Raw genomic sequence first — 14132 nt, forward strand, 5'->3', positions numbered from 1 at the left:
AAATGTAGATAAATTGCCATTTAAAAAGGTTAGGAAGTCAGTAATCTCAACTTTCTGGTTGAAATATGGCAACATCGCGACGCGACGGGACGACTCGGCAGCTTAGCTTAGTACTCATTTGGAAAGTATAGGCAGTGTTGTCATTCTGTTCCCCAATAAGTAACCGTCCAGTAAACAATCTGTATATGTAACTGTAAATAAAATGTACGAAAAACATAAAGCATCTATATGAAAATAGTAATGGACCGATTTTTGTTTTTCTCATTAAATTTTCCTTTACCACTACAGACTGGGCTGTCATTCGGCTGTTGAGGCGCTTAACGTAACATGTGTTTCTTTCTGGCAGCGAGTTATGTTTTATTTGTTTGTACAACCCATCCAGATATATTCCGACGCACTTGGCTTTTGTTTGGCCGAAATATTAAGTTTATTAATGATGTTTACATTTGCGAGAGTTTGTAGCCGAAAATTGTGCGTTCGCTTTAAAATTTACAGGAAGGATTTTGAGAATTCAAAGTTTAAGTATAACACATAACGAAACGAAAACGACCTTCCAAACAGCACTAGCACAGCACAACACGTGACCCAAGTATATAATAGTTGATTTGGATGCCCATATCTACCCTTGGTTATAGCATTTTGCATGTTGTTGCCGTGGCACTTTCTTGGTCTTTACTAGCCTTATATGCCAAACTCTGACGACTCGTGTACTTGACAAATATTTGTTATTGTTATACAGGGTCCGACAGTAGAGCGTCGGGCATCTGTAGCTCCTATAATAAACAACTTGTATTTTTAAACTATATACGTCGAAACACCGTTAAAAAACAAGATAAGCGACGTTAGACGGTGCAAGTGGATGGACGAGTGACCGTCTGGAAACTATTGTCCTGCTGTTCTTCCATGGCAAGAGTGTTCGATGCCGGATGAGAGTTGATATCTCGTGAGTAAGAATCGATTTAGACACTGGGCAAGTTGGTAGGCGATTGATAGTGATATGGCCGAGGAATGCGGTTCGAATTCCGCGTAAACAAAGTAGATTAGTCCAGAATAGTCTTAGCAGCAAAAAGAAGACAACTTAAAATACTCTATTTTACATTTATCTTATACGATACAAAAGGTACGTGCTTTTATAAGAAAGAGCCATAGAGATAATCGAAAGATTTGTTTACGCTTGGGAATAACTCTTCCCTGGCTGAGATATTTCGATTATTTTACCAGGAAATACCGAGCGAGCGAGAAATTCCACGTCGAAAACCGTTTACTTTAGGTTTTTGTCTTCTCTCTCATCTCCTTCTCGCCAAAAGAATAACAAACCGATAAACATCGGGACTAAATCATCTTCTCCGTTCTGGGAGGAGAGATTAATTAAACGCAACTGAACAAATACGACAAGGCATAAAGTATATTTTTTTTAACTAATAACTGCCTGGTCTGTGTCTAATTCTCGACTTTCAACTGTGTAAATGAAGCATAATATGATGTTTAGTGGAGGTGGGCAAAGATTGAACGAGTATTAAAAATGAATCGTGACATTTCATTCACCGCTTAGAATACTGTTCACTCAATTGAATTGTGACCAGGACGGATCCATAAAATTTGAACGAACGAGTCGTAGGAATTGAATCGGATCACAATGTGACTTCAAGCATTCTTTAAGGCATCAATAGACTTGAACAAAAACCCTAAACAGACGTCATCGATATAGAATGCAAGCTACGAAAAAATATATCTATTTATACTGGGATACGTAAAATGTATTTGTAGTTTGTTCAAATGAACGACTCGTAAGCGTCGATTCATTATGAGAAATTGAATCGTGTAATTCGATTCACTAAAAAATAATCCTAATGCCCATCACTAATGTGTAGATGTAGACAATCTTTAGAATGTACAGAAAATTAAGTATGGTATGACATGCTTCAAGTCTTTTTAGATACTCTTGTGGCATTAGATTCACGGACTTGTTATACAGTATACTTCATGCAAGATAGAATATACTATTAGAAACACGTATATTTTTATACAATTTAATAGATAATTTCCAAAATAACCACATATTTTTGAAAACTATTTTCCTAATTAAAACTATGAGTAACAGTAACGTTTCTACGCTGCCTTTATCTCTCATCATCCTTTCAGGAATGTTTGAATCTGTGCAGGATGAAGGGGTCGTAAAACTTTCCGTTTCGGAACAATAATGACCTACTACCCTTAAAATGGACTCGTTACATCCATCCCTGCATTTTGTTTTCTGCTGAGATTTATAGGCAAATCGGAAAAGAGGGTTGCTGTTGCAGAGGGACAGAGATCAAAGATATATACATTGGGTTCATTCAGTTCAATTCAATGTATATGTTACAGTGAAAGTCGGAAATTCAGTGATTGTTAACATTCACTAGGAAATGCTAGCAATTACGCATTGGACCGGCGAATGTGGTATTTTAAAGAGATTTATCGACTTTTCCTAGTAATTTCTAAAATTCACTAGTGAAAGTAACATTTACTAAAAGTTGCCAGTAAAATTTATTCTATTGTACTGGGCGAGTATGGTGAGGAAGAATGTTGGTGGAAGTTAGAACAAATAAAAATTTTAAGAATATTTGATCTGCAACATTTAAATTTCATACAATGCCTGAATTCATTAGTAATTTATAGAATACCTAGGTTTTATACAGAATGTCTTAATTTTATACTTTGCTAAGAACATAGACACTTTCAACCATTCCGACTCGGCTTAAGTTGGCCTGAAATAAAAACGAGAAACAGTTCCCTGGTAATAACCGACTCGCACCTCTAAAACCGTGAAAAGTAGAAATAATCGGGGTGGGAACGAAACCCTCCCGGTGGTGCACGCCCCTGGCCCGTCTGGAATACGATCCCGTCGCCATGACGACGGTCGACGATCCCCTCACGTCTCGCCTGACACCTCACACCCACGCCAGCGACTGCAACACACGCCGCGAGGCGCTCCTTCCTGAGGGAAAATCCGGGATGGAAGATGGAATTGTCCCGTTTCGGTTCAGGAAAAGGCAGACCGACATGTTTGGTATTTTTTGCGGGGGTGGTATTAGTTCATTGGCCCCAAATATCTCCACTTTAATTTCTAAATTTAATAAACTACTATTTGTTTGAAAAATGTTAGAATATAAAACAAATAGACACGGTATGGATCAATTATTTCGTGTAATTTAAAAGGGATATTCTCAAGAGGCTTGTTTCAATTTTTTCACCCCATTTTAAAGGTGTGGTGGGTCCGTCATAACGGCCATTACCATTACTTATCACGTGTCGTACTTCTGTTCACGTGTGTGTTTGTCCAGTCCATTGAATGCACGAGAGTTGAGACTTAATGAGGGTAGAGGGTTGTTTCCAACCACACCTAAAGTGGACTTTAGTAGGGTGGTGTGTCATCGAACAACAAAGGGTTTTCTTGGAATCGATATTTATACGCCTACCATGACATCGTTTTCTTTCGAATACTCAATATTATTTTTTATATTTAAAGGTTATCTAGAAAAAAAGCTATTCTTAAGATTATATTTTGAGATTCTAATGAGATGAAACAGTTAAAGAACCGATGGTTGAGAATCAGGTAAGTCAAATAAAACTTTTTTTGTTCTGTTACCGTAGAGAAGCCGCTAAGTGGCTATGTTTAAATTAAATAGCTGGCTTGTGCAAAATGTGCTCGCCAGATGTCACAGAGGCTTGGGAAGTAAGTCAACCGAGACCCGAAACACCAGTTCATTTCGTAAAATGTAAATTATATTAAAAGAAAAGTATATAAATACGTTTTGTTGGAAATATATTAACATGTCTGTTTAGTGAGTTTTTTAGATTTATTGAAATTGAACTGAAATACCATGGAAATTTTGCTCCACAAGATAAGTTTTTAAATTTCCCAGTTGACGAATCAAAGTTGTTTTCATGACTACAGATGAAAGATAGAAAAGTAAAGTAAAGATTTCAGTTAACGGGGGGTCTCCTTTTTGCTGCCAGGGCTAATCTGGACGGGACCTACTTTGTTTACGCGGAATCCGAACCGCGGTCCTCGGCCATATCATGGTCAAAGGCCTACCGACTTAGGAAGTGTCTAAATCAACTCTTACTCACGAGATATCCGATCTCATCCGGACTCGAACCGGCGTGAATGAGCAGTGTGTATCAATAGATTTTACACTTTTCCCTTGAACAACAGCACAATACAGAGTTTCGAACCGGTCACCCGTTCATCCACCAGTATCGCCGGACGTCGCTTAACTTCGGTGTTCTAATGGGAACCGGTGTTTCAACGTAGCTAGGCCGTTGCATGAAATATAGAGATCAAACCGTTTTTTAAAAATTTCACAGGTAAAAAAGTGACAGACATAATTGAATAACACAGCAGCTCTTACAATACATTATACAAATATGTTTTTTATATCTACTGAGATGACCCGCCTATTTAAAAATTAATATATTTCTTTAAATTCAAGACAGTTTTAAAACACTCTGTACACATAAATAATTATTGATTTTTAAAATATGATTCATAAACTAGGGAGAGAGAAATCAGAGGTGATAGGTGTTAGGTAATAGCTTTTAGACTACCATTCGAGACGTTGATGTTATTTTGGTTATTGTGACAAAAGAATGTTATTAAAGGTAACGTAAATGTTTCCTCATTATTTAACTAGTGTTAACTATACCTAGTATTTTGTTTTCCTGTTGTAATATTGTGTTTTAAAGTTTTTTCTTATTTATTTCATCTGAGAATTGTATTATATACCTAACATGTGTATGTATTTAATGGTTTCGATTTATGCTGTGAGTCATTTCTAGCGCAAAATTAAATCTAAATGCAATCGTTTACTGCCCATTCGTGCCGATGTTTTTGGTTCAGTATGACACAGAGTGACAATAAGGGCCTTGTTGTGGGTACTAATAATTTCTAACCGTGCCTGGGCAAACATCTTAGCAAACAAGTGAGCAGCCAAAGCCAAAGAATGGTATAACTCGTAGTCTCCCGAATTCAGGGACTCAGTACCTACAGGTGGGGGCCGCTAACTAACAAAACCTCTTCAGTTAAGAATGTTAAGTGTGTTAACCTTCAAACCTCAGCATTAGTTGGATTCTTTGGAATAGTAGGTTTTCTCTGCCGTACTCTTTTACTTGTGAATTCCAGGCAGAGTACGGCACTCCATTCATTTAATTTAATAAAATAAGTAGGACTATTTACAAATTTAGCGTTTGCTTTACATAACTTAGTCTCCGGTAAGTCACAATAAAAGATATTTTTAACACCACGTAGGGTCCTTTATTTCGTTTAAACTTTTTGGTATACAGTTCGCCAAAATATTACCTCTTCAACTTTGTGGAACGACCCTGGATATGTACATACACCTACACTACATTATTATTTGCTTATAATTATTACGCAAACAAATTCCAATTAAATGAAGTTATTAGGAAGCTTTCTGAATGAAAGCTGAAAAATGTAAAGTTCTAATTGGTTAACTAATTAGTTTTTGCTTTTTGTGGGATTCTACTCAAAGTCCTTATAAACTGATATAAGCGCAGCTGAAACACGCAGGAAGATCAATGTGTTTTCAAAAAAAAAACTCAAAACTTAAGCAACTATATAAATTTTTACATCTCTAATGCATTTTAACGGCAAAATGTGCTCGCTGTCGATCTATTTTCTACTCAAAATAATTGCGTAGACGCGAGACAAGTTGCTGATTCGAACTATTTATAATCTTTAAATCTAATTATAAATGTTTTCAACTAATAGTACTGCAAAATATGGCAAATTGCATGCGACAGTTGTATTAATAATTTTAGAGGTCCTCTACATTAACTTTTCTGAGATAAAAATGGGTATAAAATATAGGCACAACCATAAACTAAAAGAGAGCTTAAAAAATGACATTGTTTTTTTAACTCATCTTTGTTATATGCTGATAATTAACACCATAATTAGTTGGGACATGTCGAAAAAAAAACTTTTCCTTCATCTACTGAAACAGCAATAAAATTACTTCCCACGCTGTTCCAGAACAAGTAGACTCTTTGTTTTAATCCCTTGAAGGAACTGGTGGGTTAACTTTACGTCTTAGACCCTCATAAAGTTAATGATGGGGTTGTTTTCATAGTAGTTATTTATGTATTGAGTAAATTCGTATAATACGGCTCTTTATAACTAAATCTTCTGGTATTATTTCTGTTAAAACAATAAAAAATTCATAAGTGTTCTATTTTATGTAACAGTATAATATACAACTAGGTAGCTTAGGTTTTTACTTTAAAATTATACTTCAGTGGCGTAGGTTTTTGCCTGAAGAATGCTGATAGGACTTAATAATCATTCACTTTTTCTTATACAATTTTGCAAAATAACGCTATTTTGATAAACTATGCAAAAATACTATATTTTTAAAACTCGTTTATTAAAGATGCGTTTTTTTTTCGTCTACACAATGTTTTACTTAATATGTTTTGACTGAACAGGTAAAACTTTATGATGTTGCCTTACCAAAAATATTAGCAGAAAATTCACCTAAAAAAGTACATTGTACAAAATTTACCCACTAAACAAATAACGGAACTTGGTAAATAGCCCTGTTATTAATTTTATGAGGGCTTAAGACGTAAAATTAACACACACTGGGTTTCATAAAGCCATTAAAAAACAAAAGGGACTGCTTGTTCTTGGGCAGCGTGAGAAACACTTTTACTGCTGTTGGGGAACATGAACAAAAAGTATGTTTGCTTTTTTCGGCTAATCCCAAGCTAATTAAGATGTTAATTGACGAAATGCACGAAAACGATTAACTAGAGAAACTTTGTCTATATGTTGACTTTTAGTGATCCCCATCATGGGTTTATAAAGTTTTCTCTTGATATTTATTGTTTTAATATCCAAAATAGAGAAATAGATATTTTTTCATTACAATATATATAAGGGGTTGTCCATTAATTATGTAGTTATTAATTATTTGATCAAGCCGAATCTCACTAAATCTCACGAAGAGAGGGAGTTTCGGCAAATATCACGTAATTTTAAACAATCTCAAATATTAGTCTGAATAAAAATAATAAAGAAAATTGTATTTTTTAAATCCAGCGCATTTATACTAAAAATACAAATTTCGAAAGATCTCACGTGAGATTGGAAACTATCGAGATACATCTTACATCTCACCAGAGGGGGAGGGGTAATTCATGGGCGCCTCCTATGGTAATAATCACCGACAAAGCAATTTATTTCAATACTGTAACGTATGTTTTTTTTCCTTTCCAGAATGTTGATCACAAAATGAAGTACCGGTCGAAAAAGGGCTTGTTGCCCTTCATCGAACTGAACGGCGAAGAAATCGCAGACAGCGCCCTCATCATCAAAGAGTTGAGTCAGAAATTCAGCAACGATCTGGATGCTGCTCTGACAGCTGAACAACGGAACCTCGCTCACGCTACCATCAGTATGATCGAAAATCATCTTGCCTGGGTTGTCATGTGGTAAGTAAAACATCTACATTCTACATATAGGGTTTACGGAGAATCCCCTCTTATGGGTCTTTGTTTGAAAAAGTGGTCATCTAAAGGTGCCATTTCCTAGCGACGTCTGGCGCCCGCGTTTCGCCGCACACTGGTTCGTTTTTACGAACGTACGTGGCTAAAACCTGTATCAATGAAAAGTAATGAATCACTTTATAGGGAAACGAACCAGTGCGCGGCTAGCTAGGAAATAACGTAAAAGTGAAATTAATAAATATTATAGTTTTAATAAATAGAAATGTGAAAATATTCGTCAACTGATTGCCCATTGGGAAAAAGCTGTCAGTCAGACAACTGAAAATTCTGTGCGCCGTGCATTCTTGCTCTGACTGAAGTCTTACCTCCACTACACGCAGCTGATTGTTATTATTATATTTCTATTACGGGATGAAATAATTTGAATTTCATATTTTTTCACAAGTTCAGGCGCTCGATTGCCGTATTTTCCGAGTAGGTTAGGTAACGATAAGCCTGCATAACTTTTTAGATAACTTAATGGTACTCTTCCGATTTATAGCACAGACAGAATAATAGGTTAAGTACCATGTTTTTTATTAGTTCTGTTATCAGAGTTAGGTATTTTTCTATTATAATGAGTTAAACGATTTTTTATTCAATATTAGATTTGTTTTTATTCCTTTTGTATTAGAGATACTTTTTATTAAATAATTGAAGACTTTTTCTTTTTTTTATTGAAAACACCTTCTCACCAAACATTTTAAAACAGAGTCTTAAATGTGGTTTAAACACCTCTTTTTAAAAAAAAATGTTTAAAACATAACAACCCTGTTTACATGGTTTTACCATACTACAACCTGTGTAATTGTATTTGTTATTATAGGTGGCGTTCTAAATACCCAGATAGCGTCCTCAAGGGCTACAAAGTAAACCTCCAGCATGCGCTAGGCACCAGGATACCCAACGGAATTCTCAATTTCTTCTTCAAATTCGCTTATGGAAGAAAGGTAATGTAAACATAATATATTTTGGGGTATTGGAGCAGATACAATAGGTATTATTATTCAAAAAACAAATGCATGTTAGGTTTTGGGATGTATAGCAGTTGTTGGTTTTTTACTAGATCGTTTATAGAAAAAGAATTTGTTTTGGGGGATTTTTTTCTATGTATGGGTATCTATTAATAGTGATATCATTAAATAGTTCAATTTTTAGTAAAATTTTTGATAGTTTGGTATGTTTTTTTAATCTGCATGCTCAGTTCACAGTTTCTTTCTAAAACTACTTTCGTTGGTGTATGTCCCTTTCAGTTCTATCAAACCTTCATGGCTGGAGGCTAGTCCATATATGAGTGGAATTTTTGAAATACTTTTTTTATTGACTTGCTTCATTACGAATATCAAACATAAACTTAACATGTAAAACAACATAAAGCGTGCAAAAACACAAACTTATAGATATTATCCAATAAAAATAAATAAATAATAATTATGAAAAAATCAATCGGTAAAACATTGATTACAGAACATTATTAACCTCGAATGGAAATCTAGACACTCGAAGAAATTTTTCTCCTGAGAAATGTCCTAGTCCTGACTTACTATCGGGAAAAATCAAAGATTTTTCTTGATTTAAATAAGAACAATATACGGATTGCCACGAGATTTTTAACAGGTCACACTGTCTCCTCAATGAACACCTCAGTAGATTGAAGATAACAACTGCGACTGCAGATTCTATGGGGAAACTCCAGAGCACCTAATCATTGAGTGGACCCAAATACGTTTAAAATAAACGTATTTGAGTGGACCGAATCGACAACCATTCGTGCTATAAACTTTGGTACTTTCGGAAAGAGATAGAGGAAAAAAGTGGTAGACTGGTCACAATTGAGTAACTCAGAAAGTTATTTAAATAATTCCTTAGTCACCTTGCTAGCTAAATTTTGTTTTTAAACACCGATGTTCGACTTACAATGAATGCATTTCTTATAACTTTTCTTGAATTTTCAAACTATCAATAATTTTACTTAGAAAAGAGTCTCTAAAATCATAACCAACAATTCGATATAAGGGTGATACTGAAGGATTTGTTTCTCTAATGTTTAAAGCATGTTATCTTCCAGTGTTTTGTGTTATTAGTGGCGTTTTAACTTAAAATTGAGAATTTAGTGGTTCCAGGGGACCAAAAAGGCAAAGGCCCACGGGATCGGCGTCCACACTCCAGAGGAAATTGTCCAATTCGGTCAGGAAGACTTGAAAGTCCTGTCGGACATGTTGGCGGATAAGCCGTTCTTCTTTGGAGACGAACCAACCAATGTAAGTACCTATTTTATGTTACATCTGTCATCATACAAATGTAAGTATAATCACAATGTATAAAAAAATTCAATTAGGCCTCTTTTGAAATGCCACTTTCACAGAAATGCTTTAGAAAAGTTTGATGCCTATGTAAACACTTTTCAGTTTTTTTTCTTTCTTTTTTCTGAATAGAAACAATAGTTTCACAACAAAGAAACCATTTGAAAGAAAATAAATAAAAGAGACATAAAAAAAGGTCCACAGAAACGTTTAAAAAAGTTAAAGGGCTACAAAAACTCGTTAAAACAGTTTGTGGGCCGCTTAAACCCTTTAAAATAGTTAACGTACCTAAACCCTTTAAAATAGTTAAACCAAAAGAGCCTTTGAAAAGTTTCATGGTCTGTAAAACAGTTTGGGGGTCACAGAAACTCTTTAAAATAGTTTAAAAGTCACAAAAACTTTAAAAAAAATTAAAGACTCCTAACCTAACCCAACTTTAACACCGTTTGAGGGTCACAGAATCCTTCCGAAACTTTCAGACATAAGAAACCCTTTTAAAGATTCCAATGTCCCAGATATTGCTTTTTGGAGACCACAGAAGCTTTTAAAATAGTTTGAGAATTGTAGAAACTCTTTAAAACAGCTTAATGACCATTCCAATCTCTTCAAAACAGGTTGATAAAACAGTTTTTTATGGATCACAGAAACTCTTTAAATAGTTTGGATCACAGAACACTTTTAAAAATTTGAAGTCCACAGAAACTTTTACAACAGTTTGGGTATTACAGAAACTCTTTTAAACAGTTTCAGGGTCGTAAAACCCTTTAAAATAGTTTGAAAGCCACAGAAAGATTTACGAAACCACAGAAACCGTTTAAGGGTCCCAAAATCTTTAAAATACTCTATGATCGAAAAAAACGCGTCTAGTTTGGAAAAAACCTTCAATGGCATTTGGCATGTAGTTTAAGATGACACCGATTGTGATAGATGTGTTACAAGATGACACCGATTTTAATTTCAAAGCCACCTCTGAGACTTTTTTTTGATTGTATGGTAGTTTGAGGACCAGAGAAGTCCTTCAAGAAGCTTGAGGGCCATAGAAACTCCTTAAAACAGTTTGAGGGTCGTAGAAACACCTTTAAAACGTTTAAGGGCCACAGAAACTTTTTAAAAACGTTTTAAAACCACCGAATCACAACGGGTCTTTACAAAAGAATTATTGTAGTTATAAAACTAAATTAAAGTAATTTTTTCAGCTTGATGTTGTAGTGTTTGCCCACTTGGCTCAAATTTATTTCATCGACAAGGAAGTGGAGTGGGCCCTTCGAGACTACATGACTGAATCGTGCCCCAACTTAGTAGGACACGTCAATAGGATGAAGGAACGTTGTTTTGCCGATTGGGACGATATTTGCAGGTAAAACATGATCATAAATCTAATGTATATATTTGAGCTGAATAATAGCTGAATTTTGAACTTAAAAATTAAAAACATATTCTGTAATTAAGCCGGTCCCACACAATGTGTCAAACACCTTTTAACTTTGGACACATGAACATTTGCACATGGTGTAGGAGACACACTTGTGAATTGCAATATTGTCGAAGCCTATGCCAAATGATGCATCCAACTTTGATTCCAACGTTGGAAACATCGTGTAGGACTGGCTTTAGTATTTTACAGATAAAAATACAAAATATCGTTTTTTCAGCACGCTGGATTTGAATTCGCACCTTCCCAAACCCGTGCCTGAAGCCAAGGACGACAAAGAGGTCGCCAAGGACGAGAAGGAGAGCGACAAAGAAAAAGAACCAGAGGATAAGGATATTGAAAAAGAAAAGGTATAGTAATATAACTTACTACCCTTGTTTATATATTAACTAGTTATTCAGCGTGAATTAGTTCTGGAAGAACTAACCCCCTCACGCTCAAGAACGGTAAACTAATTAGAATTATTAACTTAATAAGTGTACCGTTCCTGCGATTGTTAGCGATTATTCACTTAATTAGAAATTCAGAATTTGAAAGACCCGCGATGCAATTCTCGTAGCCATCTATCAGTGAACTCCCAGAACTAACTCACACTGAATAACTAGTTAATATATAAACAACTTTGATAAACAAGGATACTACATATTAACCTAATTGTAAACTTTTTGACACGCTTTGTATTAACTATTTTGTGATTTTTTCATACAGGAGGAGGCGAAAGAGAAGGACAAAGCTGCAAACAAGGAGCCCGAAGAAAATAAAGAAAAAGAAGCAGCAAAGTAAAATAATAAGGGTTCTTGACACAACACCAACAAGACTTTTATCTTTTTCCATCCTAAACTTCATAATCTTCTTCACTTTTTTTTTAAATACTTAATAGCCCTCGTATACATATATAGAAATGAATCAGTGCAAGTTTTTAGTTTCTAAGTATATTTCATTTTTTTTATTATTTCCCAAACGTATTTAGCAATTAATTGTCACAGATCATCAAAGTTTGTGTTTTTTTTAATTTGTAGTCTATCGTCCTTTTTTCTGTTTGTTAAATATTAAAACGATTTTATTCAACTCATAAACACACGCAACAATTTTTTTTTCAAATAAAAAAATACTCGGCGTAATTCATTTTAGCTTCTTTTTTACGTAATTTTTTGATATAATGGACAGTTTTTATCGAAAATAAACAAAAAAAATTATATAGTAACTGCTAGTTAAGCATTATATTAATTATTGTTTGTATAAATATTTTAGCTAGGTTTTAATATAAATGTAAGCATGTGTCTGACAGGGAAACTTTGGACGGCTCAATACCCGATTCTCGAACAATCTCACCATTTTGTTTATCTCAAATTTGATTAAATAATTATCTTTCGGCCGTAGAAAGTTTTTTCTCTACCCCTGTATTACTCAGAGTGCAAAAATAACTTTTTTTTGCTTGCTGATTGGTCCTGGGGAACGTGAGTTTACATGTTAGTCCAGTCTTGTAACGTGGAATCGAAGATGCAATACGGAAACTCTGGTTTTTGATTCTTAAAATCTGGGATGGGCTGTTAAAAAACCATAGCGTAAAATTTTCTTTTGCGCGTAAAAATTTTTATTCACTTTAATACCTTATTTAGTTTTTTTGTCTATTATTATTAGTGTAAAAAGTTGTTTTTTACGGGTAAAGAACTATTTTTTACTCCAATAAACTACCCTATAAAAACTAGAAAACTTAAAAATACTTAATCCATAAAAATTTACTCGTAAAAATATATTGTTTAGAAAATAAGTAAAGTTTTGATGGATTTTTTTACGTTTAATAGTTTTTTTGTGGAGTAGAGTATTAGCGTAAAAAATTGTTTTTTACGTCTTGAAAAACTATTTTTTACGCTAATAAACTACTCCATAAACCATAACTAAAAATCTATTTAGTTTTTATGCGCGAAATAAATAGTTTTTGTACGTGAAAAAAATAGTTTTTTTTAAAAAACTTAAAAAGCCTACTCCATAAAAATCTATTTAATCTATTTTTTACGTCGTTTTACGGTTTTTAACAGCCCATCCTTGATTTGAAGACATCCAAAACCGGTGCTGTTTGTAAAGTAATCTTGATTCAACGCTTTTATTACTGTATGTACGATAAACTAATATTTAACGTATCCCCCCTAATAATTAAGTAGTGCATTTACTCATCAATTGTATCCATTCCACATTTTTAAACAAATACGCATTTTTCATAAAATAAAATCGGTTAGAGGGTATACATTTATTTCATATTCATCAATTTTTTAGCTGAAAAAATCAAATCAATAATTTTTTATTATGACTCTCTCTGACCATTGAATATTTTTAAATGGCTTTTGAAAAGGTTTTTTAAAATGATAAATGACGTTTAGGTCGTAATCATAGACTTTTGTATTTTTTTAACAGGATCATTTACAATTTTTTATGACCAGTTTTACTCTTTGGATAATAAAAAAAAATAAAATAACTGCGTGTAATTGATGGACCATTTTCTCAAAAAAAATTAAAGGAAAAAATGTTTTACTGATCAAGTTGCACAATTCATTTAAATCAACTTATTTGAATATCGTTTAAAATAGTGAAAAGAAAACGTGTTTTAATTGATCAATTTAATGATCAAAATGCATCAAACGTTTCGCACAAAAACTGTCATTAGACGGGCGCGATCTGATCAGTAAAAAATGAAGCTCAATAGATTGACTAGCATGTTAATTTATAATTTAGAGTCTCATTTTTTTAAAACTAAGATATAAGTTTGATTTAAAACTGTGTTGTACGCTATATAATTTAAATAAATAAGTTCATATTTTAAGTTTAAAGTTAGTGTTTTATTTTGTCCC

The 14132-nt window shown here is 33.8% G+C and overlaps 1 protein-coding gene across 2 annotated transcripts in view; it reads left to right on the forward strand.

Annotated features, from left to right (window-relative positions):
* The window catches only part of LOC115879915 (failed axon connections), a 78418-nt gene extending 64307 nt beyond the window's left edge, over nucleotides 1-14111 (forward strand). The window contains exons 2-7 of one of the 2 annotated variants that reach the window (XM_030896965.1): nucleotides 7283-7497; nucleotides 8378-8501; nucleotides 9666-9812; nucleotides 11051-11211; nucleotides 11507-11636; nucleotides 11995-14111. In XM_030896965.1, the coding sequence (XP_030752825.1) occupies nucleotides 7283-7497; nucleotides 8378-8501; nucleotides 9666-9812; nucleotides 11051-11211; nucleotides 11507-11636; nucleotides 11995-12069 (852 nt within the window). In that variant the 3' untranslated portion in view covers nucleotides 12070-14111. The remainder of the gene's footprint in view (nucleotides 1-7282; nucleotides 7498-8377; nucleotides 8502-9665; nucleotides 9813-11050; nucleotides 11212-11506; nucleotides 11637-11994) is intronic. The other variant, XM_030896966.1, reaches the window with a different exon arrangement.
* The last annotated feature ends 21 nt before the right edge of the window (nucleotides 14112-14132 follow it).

This window comes from Sitophilus oryzae, unplaced genomic scaffold, assembly GCF_002938485.1.
Source record: "Sitophilus oryzae breed Bouriz unplaced genomic scaffold, Soryzae_2.0 scaffold_1590_pilon_pilon, whole genome shotgun sequence".
NCBI classification, from domain to species: Eukaryota; Metazoa; Arthropoda; class Insecta; order Coleoptera; family Curculionidae; genus Sitophilus; species Sitophilus oryzae.